We start from the raw sequence: 14,935 nt of genomic DNA on the forward strand, positions 1-14,935 counted from the left end.
CATTCATACATTACTATGTTCATGTGATAACTTACAAATCACAGTTCTGATATTATAAATTAAGTAAAATGTGTGGTTTAATATGACTGAAAGAAGAAAATATGTCAAGTGATATTGATTTGTGAATTTGAAGGATAAAATCTGGTTTTATTGCTAATTAATCTCAGTAGAATGTACCTTTAGGAAGATTTAACCCCACTTATTAAATGCAGATTATTTTATGGAACTTCTTAAAAACCTTTGTGTAGTTTTGTTAAAGGTATATTATTAACGCTCAGGTACAGACTGCTGATGTAATTGCTTTTGTTGTTCACAGGTTGATGGACTTAATTCTCTTCACTCTGTTAAAGCCAGTGCTAACCGGTTCACAAAAACAAGTCAGGGAAGAAGTTGGAACACTGGGAATGGGTCCCCAGATGCAATTTGTTTTTCAGTAGACAAACCTGGAATAGTTGTGGTTGGTTTTTCTGTCTATGGTGGAGGTGGAATTCATGAATATGAATTAGAGGTGTTGGTTGATGATGTAAGTGCCCTCTTACAGTGTTCATCTTGCTGTGTGGGTTTGTGTCAGAGCTTAGCATCATTATAGGGTGATGGTCCAAATCTTTGAGGGTTTAGCAGATGAGTCATAGAGGGATGACATTAAAGAAATTGTAAGAGTGATTTTACATGATTGCTTGTGTGCCATTTTGGATCACTCCTGCCTCATAGTTTTTACACTTCAAGGGAAGATTTTAAATGAAAAGACTAGAAATTGTATAGCTAAGCCTCTGATCACAAGTCTTGAGTATTTTTTTTACTGCTGTAATTTTTCAAGAAACAAAAGCAATATTCAGACTGATATTACCTGTGTCAATGATTAAGCAATTTTGTCATAGAGTGCTAATAGGTGATTCTTAGTAAAGATAGTATTTATTGACTGATTTAGCTGTATATTGCTATATTCTCTAAATTATTTAAAGTACCTGAGTTTTCACAAAGTTTTATTAAAATGGGACAGAAAGATAACATGTAACTCTTTTCCTAATACATAGTAATCTATCTCTATCTTGGTTCTTTTGAGCAATTATTTTAAATTAATTATTTTCATACTTCATTAGGCTCTGTAATTAGATATAGCACTCTTTTTATGAGGAAGTGAGAATCATTTTAAGACATCAGATGAGAAAAGACGATTTATGTGATTTGGGTTGTAGATTCCTCAGGGAATCAGAAAAACATGAATAAAGTACTAAAAATTATTTCTTTAGTATGTATGGGGAAATGCTAATAGATAATTTTATATGCAAGGAACTAAACTGCTTAAAAGCAATAATTGATTATAAGTCAAAATTGTTCATATAATAAAATTAAGAGTATGGTGGATTTTGTTTTCTTTTGTTTTAATTAGAGTGAACATGCAGGAGATTCAACTCATTCTCACAGATGGACCTCTCTAGAATTAGTCAAAGGAACGTATACAACAGATGATTCACCCAGTGATATAGCTGAAATCAGACTTGACAAAGTTGTTCCTTTAAAGGTAAATTTAACGGCATATCTCTTTTGTAAATAAGAGGTATTCTTAGGTAGTTTACTTAAAAAATAGTGAAAGGATTCCTTTATGTGATGCTTTTAATGTTTGTGGGGTATCTACTATATTCCTGATATGGTACTGTATTCTATTTTTGCAAAAGATCTCTTAAAGTCTGATATAGTTGAAACTATTGTTAGGTTTTGGAGTCACACAGACCTAGCTTCAGATATCTGGTCTTCCGCATATTCGCTGTAAGACATTGGACTCACCATCATTTAACCACTCTGAGACTTCCCTGTAGATTGGGAAGGAGAATACCTACATTGTAGTGTTGTTCAGGTTAAATTAAATAATAGAATAAAATACTTGCCTCAATGTCTAGCACAGTATAGAAACTCAATAAATATTATTTCCTCTCTTTCCTTCTCTTGTGCCAAAACTCTTAAAAAATAAGTGGTCTTATTGATAGTATTAACTATTAAAGTTATTATTACTTTATATAATTTAATTTTCTAGTAGTAAATAACTATTTAGCAAAACAGAGGAATTGTACTTAATGGTAAAGTAATTGTCAATAGAGTAATTATGAATTCAACTGTAATGATTTTCATTATAGGGCAGAATTTTGGATAAGGTAAGTTTATCAAAGACTTCATCAAAAAGACGTTAAATACCAAAAAACAAAAAACCTTCATTATGAAGTTTATATCATGGATCATAAGGCACGAGTATCCATATCTCACATTTTCTATGTATAGTGCATCTTATTATGGACAACTTTTTCTTGTGGATATTTTTTCCCATGTCTGTCTGCCTATCTATTTCTGTCTCTGAGTGTCTCTTAAAATAAAAATATAATAGACTCACCATTATTTTTTCCCATATTTAAAATTACTTCAAAAATTAAACTTGTCAAAGAAAAATATTAACTTATGTCTTTAACATCTTTTATTATGGTTAATACTTTTTACAGTATGATTAAGAGCAGGAACTAGAGTTACACTGCCCATATTCCCAAATTCTAGTTCCATCACTTATTAGCTGTGTTACTTTGGGCAAGTTACTTAACTTATCTGTGCCTCAGATTCCTCAGCTGTAAAATAAGGATAATAATGGTACTTACCTTATGAGATCGTTTTAACAATTAATTTGATTAAATTACATAAAGTACTTAGGATAGTTTCTGTTAAACATAATAAACATCAGTAAGTGTTTAATAAACATCATCTTGTTTGATTCATTAAAAACTCATTTAACCAGATTGTCTATAAATATGACAAAGAAATTCAGTATATTTGCCCAGTTTACTGCTAGAGTTCTTTTTTATACCCTGTGTACATTATGAATAAATTTAAACATGTCTTACATCTTTGTCGTGAAGGAGAATGTTAAATATGCTGTACGCTTGAGGAACTATGGGAGCCGCACAGCCAATGGAGATGGAGGAATGACCACGGTTCAGTGCCCTGACGGTGTGACGTTTACGTTCAGCACCTGCAGCTTGAGTAGTAACGGCACGAACCAAACCAGAGGGCAGATTCCACAGATACTCTACTATCGGTAGGTGTGTGTGTAGAGGTAAGGGGGCTGTTTTAAAGTGGTAGAACATACGCAATTTACTACCAAAGGAAAAATGCTAAGTGGGTGGGTATAGTTAAATTATACATTGTATCTTCCTTACACATACTTGCGCTCATTCATATAAAAAGGTCTCATTTTAATATATAAATTCACTGTTAACTCTAAAGGTGAATTCTTTAACATGTTTTTTATCATTATTTCTTTAATATCTTTGAATTTTATATGTACTGAGCCTGTGTGCCATTGTCACTTTTATAGGTTGTGGTCTACAGTTTCAAATTTAAATGGAATTTTTTCATTTCTTTTTTAAAAATACCAAACATTATTGATCAACTCTACCCAAGTATTAGAGTTGCCTTGATCTTATTATCCAGTCCGCAGAATATTGATGTCTGTGAATCTAGTCCTTGGGGCCCTAGAATATAATAGTGATGTATTTCTTATAGTATCTTTAACAAAAATCATTGCTTATGCAAACACTGGAAAACAAAGAATGATAATTTAGGGTTTAAAAAAAACTTTAAATATACATTTCTCACTAAGTGTGAATTTTTTCTAGAAACTTAGCTGGAATTGTAGGTGGTAGGCAGTACCATTCACTGCATTTGTTCTCAGCCTGACAGCATCAAATCACTGAAGTTGCATTTCATTTTCAGAGGCTTGCTGCTTCCTCTGTTTCCTTCGTAAATGATCTAGAGACACAGATAGTACAAAACAGTTTCCCTAGATGTCAGTTTTGTGCTTTTTCTGTGCACAGTAGAATAGAAATAGTAGGTGTTAAATAGCTACATAGTGGCATGTTGCTGCTGAGACACAAAAACTTTCTAGTTCTTTTACCCTAATCATGAAAAACATTTTTTGTTACATAGCACTATGATAAACAGTACGTTATTCTCTTTCTCGAACCGTAGATTAAAAACCATATTATGCACAAAAGAAGAGTTAGATATTTCAAAAAGCTGGAGAGCCCCTTAGAAGCATCTGCTGTCCAGACTTTATATCTTATACAAAATACAATGTTTTAGATATTTTGATGTTTTCCACCAAGTTTCACATACCCTTGGCTTTAAATTTAAAATGAACTAAATTAAAAAAAATTAAAATCGCTTAATGTTAGATGCCATCCTACTCTGATGGCTTCCAAGTGTCTATCTCTAGCTTTCGTCTCCTCTGAGCCCTGGACTGAATATCCAGGTCCCTCCTTGATGTCTTCATTTGAGTGACAACAGTGGTGATGATGGTGGCACTTAATGTGTGCTGAGCACTTTAGGCCACACAGTGCTCTCGGTGCTCTTCCTGTTATCTCAGCTAGTCTCACGGTAACTCCATGAGGTGGGCGCTTTCCTGTCCCTGCTTTATAGAGGAGGGAACTGAGACTCTGAGTGGTTAAACAACTTGCCTAAAGTCACACTTCTAGTAAATTATGGTCCAGGGGCTTGTAGGCAGGAAATTGGGCTTCAGATGACCTACCCTTAACCACTATGCCACACATGTCCTCTGTAATGCTCTAGGGAGTTGGCTCATAGACATCTTAGACTAATGTGTCCCAAGTACTCCTCCCCATACACAGTTACAGCCAAACACCTTGGAGTCATTCTTGACTTCCCTCTTTCCCTCACACTTTACATCAGCAAGACCTGGCGGCTGTACTTTTAAAATGTCCTAAATCTGACCTTTTCTACCACTCCCGTAAGTAACGGTCTATAGTCCAAGCATCACTACCCCTACCTGGGTCCCTGTAATAGCCTCTAAACCACTCTCTCCCTCCTTTCACTGTTGCCCCTCTACAGTCAGTTCTCCTCAGGGCAGCCAGCAGCCAGAGTGATCTTAGAGAAATGTAAATCCTATCAAGTTATGCTCTTGCTCAAAATCTTCTCCCAGCTTCCCATTCCCAGTGCAGTGTAAGATGGAAAGTTGTTACTGTGGCATCCAGACGTCACATCACGTGACTCCTGGTTACCGTGCCCACCCTGTCACCCTTCACTGTTCTCTTTTCATTCCAGTCACACTTGCCTTCGTCTTATTCCTTGAGCTCACCAATCTAGTTCCTGTCTGAACCTTTATCTTCTTGTTCCTTTTGCCTGAATACTTTTCCCTCAGATCCTTTTTTTTTTTTTTAAGATAATTCAGGCCTTTGTTTAAATATGGTTTCCTAAGATAGGCTGTCCTTGATCTTATTAAAATAACTTTATGCTCTTATCCTGCTTTATTTTTCTTCAAAGCCCTGCCACTTTTTGAAATTATATGATTACATACTTACTTTTTTTAACTTTAACTTTTTAAACTTTAAATGAGAAGCTCTGATCTAGATATGATTCCTAGAGTTAGATTGTATTTTACCTACCATGTTAAATAATCTCATGTGTTTCTCATGTTACAGGAGTGAGTTTGATGGAGATTTACAGTCGCAACTTCTGAGCAAGGCCAATGAAGAAGATAAAAACTGTAGCAGAGCTCTCTCTGTGGTAAGCACTGTTGTTCGAGCTGCAAAAGACCTCTTGCACAGAGCTCTTGCTGTGGATGGTAAGACTTTTCTTTTACTTTCTTCATAGGCATATTTTAGATTCTTTGTTCCCTAATTTATGCACAGAGTTATTGAAGAGGAACCATCTTATAGAATCCAAGTGTTTTATTCATTGTAGATCTGCAAACACATGCTTTCATTTTGGGTCAGCCAAACCCTTAATACTCCAACGCAGAATTTTTTAGAATGTTCAAAAGCAATTACTCGATACTGTTATTTTCTTAGTTAACTCAGTAAGAGAACAACTCTTGATTAAACTGAGTCTTTGCTTTATCCTTCATTTAGTAGTCAAAAAGCATTTTGTTTTCTCCTTGGAACCTTCTTTTCTTCCTGTATGTCCTATTTCCAGTAATGGTATCACCATTCACCCGAAGGTCTGGATAACCCTAAACATCTCCCCAAGTTCACTTGTCTAAATTGAGTTCTATGAGTTCTTCCAGCAGAAACCCTCCAGTTTGTATTCCTCTCTCTCTTCTCCCATAGTTCAGGCTGCCGTGGTACAAGAACGTGTGCTCTTTTTCATGGATGGATAACATCCTAATAATCTCACTGCCGCTTTTCCCTCCTTCCCCATCTAGTTATCTAGTCATCCTCCACACTGGCAGCAATGTTATACAATCATGCACCACATAATAACTTTTGGGTCGATGATGGAATGCATACACGACAGTAGTCCCATAAGATTAGTACCATACAGCCTAGGTGTGTGGTAGGCTGTCTTATCTAGGTTTGTGTAAATACACTATGATGTTTGCACAATGATGAAATTGCCTAATAATACATTTTACAAAATATATCCCCGTCATTAAGCGACATGTCACTGTATTTACAAAAACATTAATTGTTACTCACCTCTCCCTCCTTACTATATTATCTGTAACGTTTGTTCTTAAGCCGAGCTGCCTGTCAGAATTACCTGGAAAGCTTGTAAAAATAAAGAATATTTGGCCCATCCAAACCAGGGAGTTAGGCTGGGGTGAGAAACTATATTTTAAATAAGTGCCCAGCCTGTTCTGATGCAATAGCAGATCTGGAGATGAGTATTTGGGAATAATTGGCCTGTAATGTAAAAGTCTTCACAATCTAGACAGCTTATCTTCCCAGTGCCGTGTTCATAGAAAATGATTAAAATGTCCATCAGCAAAGTGTTTTCTTTAGAAAAATAGAAGGCACTATAGCTTAATAACAGCAAACGTTTTTGGAGTGCTTAAAATGTTCAGGAATTGTTCTAAGCATTTTACATGTATTAACTCATTTAATCTTCACAACGTCCAATGAGGGAAATACTGTTATTATCATCTTTTACAGATGAATAACCTGAGGCGCACACAGATGAAGTAATTTACCTAATTCACATGTATAGCCATGTGTGACACCAAGAGTGGTGGTTTAAAATTATGGCTGTTACTCTAGGTTCTAATGCTGGCGCTATCATTTTACAGGTGTATGATTTTGGGTTTGATACTTAAACACTGTGTGCCTTGATTTCCCTTTCTAAAAAGTGGGATAATACAAGTATCTTATTGTGAGGATTAATTGAGGTAGCACATGTAAAGAAAGCCCTTAGAATAGTCCCAGGTTCCTTATAAGCACTCAGTCAACGTCAACTATACTTTTGCTCAAGAGAAAAGAATATAGATTTAGTATAGAAAATATAAATTACAGCGAAATTGCCTTCTAACTATAGTTTTAATGCCTTTTTTAGCTGATGACATTCCAGAACTGCTTAGCTCTTCCAGTCTGTTTTCCATGCTGCTTCCCCTTATTATAGCCTACATAGGACCAGTAGCTGCTGCTATTCCCAAGGTGTGTAATTTAATTCTATAACTTTGAATCTTTTTTTAAATATAATTATTTTAGAGTTTGTATCTTTCCTTTAAAATATTTTAATCTTTGAGGCACCTGGGTTGTAGATAATAAGCAGAGGTGGACATGTTAAATGGTAGAAGTTATTAGTTAAACCTCTCTGTTCTTAGTGTTGTTTACTGGGTTACTATGCTTACTTATTGGCTTTACATCTGAAGAATTTGGGAATGGGAAATATATTTTAGAAATATGAGATGTAAGGAAAGATTAAGTTAACTAAGATTTTTTTAATTTATGAAGTTGGTGCCTTATCCTTTTTCTGTTTTGAATAAAAATAGCAATGTAAAATGATAGGAGTGTTTTAAAATAGTGAAAGATTCAAGACATGGAAGAAATCATAAACTATTTATTCTTTGATGTAATTAAATATTGAATAAAACCTAGTTTACTGCAGATGACAAAAAGACAGAAGTGTTCAAAAATATAGATTAGGTTATTTTCATATAACATCTAAGACATTTAAGATAAATCTTTTTTTTGCCCCATAGAGCAAATTTCTCTTTGAATGAAAGCTTAACTAGAAAAACCTCTAGATGGAAATTTTTACTAATAGGGTTAACCAATAATTATAGTAATTAGTAATTTTAAACAACTTTCACATTTATTATCACATTTAATCTTTTTTTTTAATATTAGGTGGCTGTAGAAGTCTTTGGCCTTGTCCAACAGCTGCTGCCCTCAGTCGCCATTTTGAATCAGAAGTATGCACCCCCTGCCTTCAATCCTAATCAGTCAACAGACAGCACCACAGGAAACCAGCCTGAACAAGGCCTCTCTGCTTGCACAACCTCTAATCACTATGCTGTCATAGAGAGTGAGCACCCCTATAAACCTGCGTGTGTGATGCATTACAAGGTGGGCACCAACTCCAGGGAGACCTGAAACTTAAAACCTGGGTTGGACGTTCTATAGCAGTATCTTAAAGGATACTTTGTTCAGAAGTATAACTTCTTTTGTAGGGTTTAAATACAGAGAATCAGTAGATGTTTAGGTACTAGCAGATATACAAGAAGGTTTAGGACATAATTTTTACAATTAAGAGTATAGTTTTGTAGGATTTATGAGAGTTGTTCTGATGACATTTTATAAGTAGAGTGCAATATATAAAGCTAATCTGCATATTATAGATTGTAATAGGATATAAGCATTAAAATTTAAAAATCATATTTTTTGAACTGATATTGTGTCACAGCGTGTGCTCTGAAAATTTACACACCCAAAGTAGGATTTAAAGTACTCTATATATATAATGTAAAAAAATACATATAAAACATTTATAAATATGTTATTATAGAGTATTCAAAATCCTTATTCCTTGCTTTTTAAATTGTATCATGTAAATTGAGGAGGAGGAGGATTTGTCCACTTCATCAATTTAATTATAAGTTTTATGTGCTTGTAAAATATTCAACTTTTTATCGTAGAATGTGGTAAACATATAAAAGGACAGATTAGTACAGTCACCCCATTTATCCGTCATCCCAGATTCAACAGTTGTCAACTCTTGGTCAAGCCTGTTTCGTTTATTCCCCACCCACTCTGTCCCACTCTGTCCCACTCTGTCCCTTCCTATATTATTTTAAAGCACTGTCATGGATATTTCATTATGTGTCTCTAAAATACAAGGAACTGTACAAAATAACTATATTATCACACTAAAAATACAAATAATTCCATCATGTCATCAAATATACACGTTTTAAGCTGTTTGAATTAGAACCCAAATAAAATCTGTATATTGTGATTGGTTATGTCTGTCTTTTAAGTCTCTCTTAATCTATAGGTCCCTCTCCATCTGTTATTTTTTGTACTTGTTAAAGACATTGGTTTCTGTGTCTTTGTCAGATAGGAGCCTCTTCAGCTTGCCTCCTGAGTCCTGTAGACGCACTTTTTGTAGTCCTGTAGCATACTTGCTCTCTGGTATCATAAGAGGTTCCAGGCCCATCTTATACCTTTCGTGCCTCAGATCTGAAACCAACCATTTTTTCAAAGTGCCCTTGTTCCTTTCAATGGTGATGGGTATTTAAAAGCCGAAATCTGGCTCTAAGGATGCTCATTTCTCCTGGCTTGGTGGTTGTTTCTAGATACTTATGTTGCACAGAACTAGTTCATACACTCACGTATAAACAGACATGTATTTATACTCACAGGCACATATTGTTTTTATATGTGTGTATATATATTTATGTGTATGTGTGTATATATTTATGTAGAGACACATTTATGTGTATATGTATTGTTTTAAAGATAAAATACCTTATGAGTTTGTATTGATGATACTAATTCAAAATAAAGACCACAGGATGTTACACCTGAGTCTCCTTTCTCCTACATCGTCAATTTTAGAATTAGAAAGTCACTTAATTATTCATTTCCTCTATGTGTGTGTGTGTTTTTGTTTGTCTTTTGGGTATATCCCAACTAAGGTGTATGGAGAAATGACTGTGTTTTAAAGTAAATGGGAATAATCTGTCTCTGTGCGAATACCACTAACTGGGTATACATTTGGCATCTTTTGTTTTATTTTATTCTAGATTTTTAGGACTTGCTTTTTAAATCTTGCTTTGTTTTATAATAATTTAATAATTACATAGTCCCAAGTCAAATCTATGGCAATCTAGGCTTTTATGAAGTGTGTAAGTGTGTGTGTGTGCACACGTTTATATTTATATATAATATACTCATAATATGTGAAGTTGTCAAGCTTTTTTGCTAATGAAAAGAAGCATTTGTAACAGATACTATGAATGGTAGATAACCTATGACTAAAACAAATAAAACAAATGATGCCAAAACCTTACATTTTAATTATTTATTCATTTTCTATTAGTATCTTTATCTTGTACTTATCAAGTTGTATTTTCACTGACCCACTTATATTCCTTAAATGCATACTGACTGAAATGAAAAATTTATTATATAAATAAACTATTCCACAAAGAAATCAGATAGCTGAATGTTTATGGAAATTAAGCAGCTTTGTAATATTTTTTCTAAAGATATCAACATGTACTTAAAACATTATTAATGTAATATTAATCAATTAGGTATAAAGCACTAGATATTGCAAGTGGGGAGTAGGGACAATTGATAATGAACATTAATTACTACCTTGATTTCTGACCATATTTAAACTGCTCTATTAATTCCTTACTTAAAATTTATTTTACAGTGTATTTATATGAAAATATCATCTTTACAGTATGAGGTCCTATTTCTAAAATAGACAAAAAGCAGAAGTCTAATTCTTCTTAACAAATGTAAGTGTCTTGCCTCTTGACCTCAGGTGACATTCCCAGAATGTGTACGGTGGATGACAATCGAATTTGACCCTCAGTGTGGTACTGCACAGTCAGAAGATGCCCTCCGTTTGTTGATTCCTGTCAGAACTGTTCAGAATTCAGGATATGGACCAAAATTGACATCTGTTCATGAAAATCTTAATTCCTGGATAGAATTAAAGAAATTTTCGGGATCCTCTGGGTGGCCTACTATGGTTTTAGTGTTGCCAGGTAAGTTATTTTCTCTCTTCTATTTTATATGGTAGAATATATGCGCTTACAATGATTGTGTTTAGTAAGGATACATCACTGAAAATCTTTATTTAATTTTTAGAAGGATTTCTTTAAGACCTGTTGTGTCTCTGGGTTGCAGCTGAGGAATAAAGAAGACTCTCTAGACAAGGGGCATACCATGACTGAGTTTTAGAAGAGAGAATGTTTTGAGGATCTTATGAAAAAAAGATTAGCTTGACCAAAGTAGAGTTAATATTTAGGAGTGGCTGTCTGTATAGTTGGGACCAAACTATAGCAAAAGTAGATTAGATCTTGTATTTTCCCAAACAGTGCTAAATTTTGAGAACTTATGGAGGCCTCCACCCTTTCAAGAGAATTGGTGAACCACCTAACCCACTGAGTTGTGTTAAAACTATTGTTTTCAGTCCTTCAGGCTTGGTGGGCTAGGGGGTACATGCACACATGCGAGAGAAAGAGAGAGAACAAGTGCACTTTTGTTATTGCAGTTACTAGTATTTTCCTTTAAAAGAAAGTTTGTAAGTTTTTAAAACTATATGTAGTCTGTTGTTTTTTTAACCAGTTAACCATAACTACTCTTATGATCCCTCAAACTAAGAGCCAATTTGAATTCAGAAACTTCCTTCTTCTAATCTGACCTGCCTTGTTTGTTAGTGAAGAGATCAGACAAAGCTAAATGCCAGGGCAGAGGATTGCTCACTCTGAAACAGAAAAGGCCAAGCTGAGTCACCTCAGTAATTGACAGATAACTGAAAAATGATTGTTCATGTAGGACGTTTGATTAAGGAGAATTTGATCAAAAAGAAAAATAATAACAGTTCACTTCAGATGGTTCTATTTTTTCTAGTGTTTTTAGCACAGTTTTGTTTAAGTAGATATAGGGACTCCAAAACAAGACCAGGTTTTTGGTATCTGATTTATATTGCTACCTATCTTGAGATGGATGAAAAATAGGGAAATTTTAATAAAGTTGTTTCAGATTTTGAGCTCAATGTTACCTTTTTTCCTTAGGAAATGAGGCCCTTTTTTCATTGGAGACTGCGTCAGATTATGTGAAAGATGAGAAAGCCTCTTTCTATGGTTTCAAATGTTTTGCAATTGGATATGAGTTTAGCCCTGGACCTGATGAGGTAAGAGTGAACTATCTTCTCATTCTCTTAAGAAAGACTGTGTTTCAAAGGGCTGCTATTGACTGCTATTGTGCTTGCTTCCTGTATTTAAGAAGTCTGAAATTTATTTTAAGCTAGGATGTATAAATTTAATAATTTAATATTTAATATTTTGTAGTTTAATTTTATTCAGTGATCTGTTTATGCTAATTGATTTTTTTTGGTGAGGAAGATTCGCCCTGAACTAACATCTGCTTCCTATCTTCCTCTTTTTTTGGCTTGAGGAAGATTGGCCCTGAGCTAACATCCGTGCCAGTCGTCTTCTATTTTGTATGTGGGATGCCTCCATAGCATGGTTGATGAGTGGAGGAGGTCCGCGCCTGGGATCTGAACCCATGCACCCGGGCCTCCAAAGCAGAACACACAGAACTTTAACCATTCAGACATGGGGCCAGCCCCGTTTTTGTTACTTTTAACACATGAAGAGAATGAAGGCTGTGCAAGGAGACCCAGCCTTTAAAAACTTAGTACAATTGTGCCTGTTCCAAACCTGCATAGGTGGCCATACTTTTCTGAGTAAATAATAGAACCTAATTTCACAATGGGCCTAACTTAATCTCTCTTCTGAATGTTTCAAATAATACAATAAAACAAAATCAAGGTGAAAAAATGATCATGTTCCTTCAAAATAATGAATGAAAAATTCTTTGGACAATGAACCTGTAGGCTGAATCTTATAACCAGCATGAGACATTATATTAAATCTCTTCCCCTCAATTTAACATTAGCTAACACATGCTTCCTCCGAGTTTCAAAAGTTACGCTTGAATGTAAGTCACATTTTGTTGATAATCCATATTATCTTCCAAACATTTTTATCTTTCAAACATTTTTAAAGCAGCTGATTTTTTTTTGTAATTCTCCAGGGAGTCATTCAGTTGGAAAAAGAATTAGCCAATCTTGGTGGAGTTTGTGCAGCAGCTTTGATGAAAAAGGATCTAGCACTTCCTATTGGTAAGTCTGGTCAAGCATTAGGTGTGTGTTTGTGATTTTTTAAAAAAATTTTAAGAATATGTTTATTATAGAACGTTCTGAAAATAGATTAGCAAAGTGAATTTGCTAGTCACATACATTTGTGAGCAATAACTGCTCGTTATACTGGTAGTTTGGTTTTTTTAAATAGAAACTGAACAGTGTTCTCTAGTCTTTTTTATTCACACACACATATGCACACAAACACCCTTCTTATGCACATATATGCCACGTGCCAGGCACTGGGTTAAGCACTGGATATATACTATTAAACCACAAGTTTGAGATATTTCTTAAATAACCTAGTGGACATATCAGGTAATCAATTGGATACTCATTGTCTGGAGCTCAGGGCACAAGTCAGTAGAAATGTCATTTGAACATAGTTGATATCTAAAGACATAGGACCATGTGAAAGATGAGCTAGGAAGGGAATGCAAATGAGAAAGAGAAGATAGCCCAGAATCAAAGCTGGAACTTGGCAAAACTTCAAAGATGGACAAAACAGGAGGAAGAGGCTGTAAAAAAGACCGAAGCAGCAGCCAATGAGATAGGAGTAAAACCAGGAGAGTGGATATGCATGGCATTTTTTAATGTGGCCGAGAAGTCAATTAAAATTTATCCTTCAATTGAAAAACTTGTTGGTTATTTATATACTCAATAAGAAATATATCAGTAAAATGAGAGGAATATAGGGCCTATTAGAGTTGAGTTGGAGAATGGAAAGTCAGGAAGGGGAGTCAGGTTGAATATAAATAGCTCTTTGAGTTTTCCTGTGAAGCACAACAGAGAAATGAGGCAATGGCAGACATAGTGTCTCTTTATATGATACAAAGTTGTATGATATGTAAGTTGATGTATAATCAAGATGGTAAAGATGAAAATAAAGCTAAAAATATTTACTAATTTTATGATGTTCACACATCATAATGTAAAAATTTATTTTCACATTATTTGGGAATAAAAGGCATTATTGTTGTATTTCCTCAATTCTCATCCCCAAAACTCCATCTGTATCTTCTCCCTTTGAGACTGCCCTTTCCACTTAATCCTTTCTTTCCTCCCTTCTCTTTCTGTCTTTTCTTCCTTCTCTATTCCCTTTCCTCTTCCTGCTCCCCTTCATCCTCCTCTGTTCCCTTGCTCCTACTTAATGTTAATACATGTGTGAGGAAATAAGACATCTTGTATTCTTTTTACATGAAGAAAATTGGTACAACCTTTTTGGAGGAAATTTGTCAATAAGTGTTTAAATTTTACGTGCATGTACCTTTTGATGTAGCAGTTTTTTATACATACTTGCACAAATACTCAACAAATATATGTTATAAGATAAATTTGGCAGTGCTTAATGATTGTAAAACCTAGAAGCAATGAAAATGCCTATCAGTTGAGAACTGGTTAAATAAGTAATGTTACATCCATACAATGCGATGTGTTAGCTGTTAAAAAACAACAGAGTAGACCTCTATGTCCTGACGAAGAAAGAGATCCAAATTATATTAACTGAGAAAAGCAAGTTGCAGAAGAGAGTCCCATTTTTACAAACATTATCTTATATGTGTATAAATATACGCATATATGTACATGTGTGTATGTTGACAAACACATGCATACACTTACTATTTGCACATAAAGTTTCTAGAACGATACATAAGGACCTCTTGACAACATATGTCTTTGGAAGGGTGGCAGTGGCAGGATTTTTCATTCTACACTTGTGTATAATTTGAATATTTCCCTTTGAACATGTATTACTTTAATAGTAACATTTTAT

General features: G+C 34.5%; 1 protein-coding gene across 10 annotated transcripts in view; it reads left to right on the plus strand.

The window, feature by feature from the left end:
- The window catches only part of MYCBP2 (MYC binding protein 2), a 255,562-nt gene that overhangs the window by 135,904 nt on the left and 104,723 nt on the right, over positions 1-14,935 (plus strand). For all 10 annotated transcript variants that reach the window (XM_046664365.1, XM_046664367.1, XM_046664368.1 and 7 more), the window contains 9 exons: positions 317-523; positions 1,391-1,522; positions 2,898-3,076; positions 5,478-5,620; positions 7,327-7,427; positions 8,124-8,342; positions 10,774-10,999; positions 12,032-12,150; positions 13,056-13,143. In XM_046664365.1, coding sequence (XP_046520321.1) covers positions 317-523; positions 1,391-1,522; positions 2,898-3,076; positions 5,478-5,620; positions 7,327-7,427; positions 8,124-8,342; positions 10,774-10,999; positions 12,032-12,150; positions 13,056-13,143 — 1,414 coding nt within the window. The remainder of the gene's footprint in view (positions 1-316; positions 524-1,390; positions 1,523-2,897; positions 3,077-5,477; positions 5,621-7,326; positions 7,428-8,123; positions 8,343-10,773; positions 11,000-12,031; positions 12,151-13,055; positions 13,144-14,935) is intronic.

This window comes from Equus quagga, chromosome 6 (assembly GCF_021613505.1).
Source record: "Equus quagga isolate Etosha38 chromosome 6, UCLA_HA_Equagga_1.0, whole genome shotgun sequence".
NCBI classification, from domain to species: Eukaryota; Metazoa; Chordata; class Mammalia; order Perissodactyla; family Equidae; genus Equus; species Equus quagga.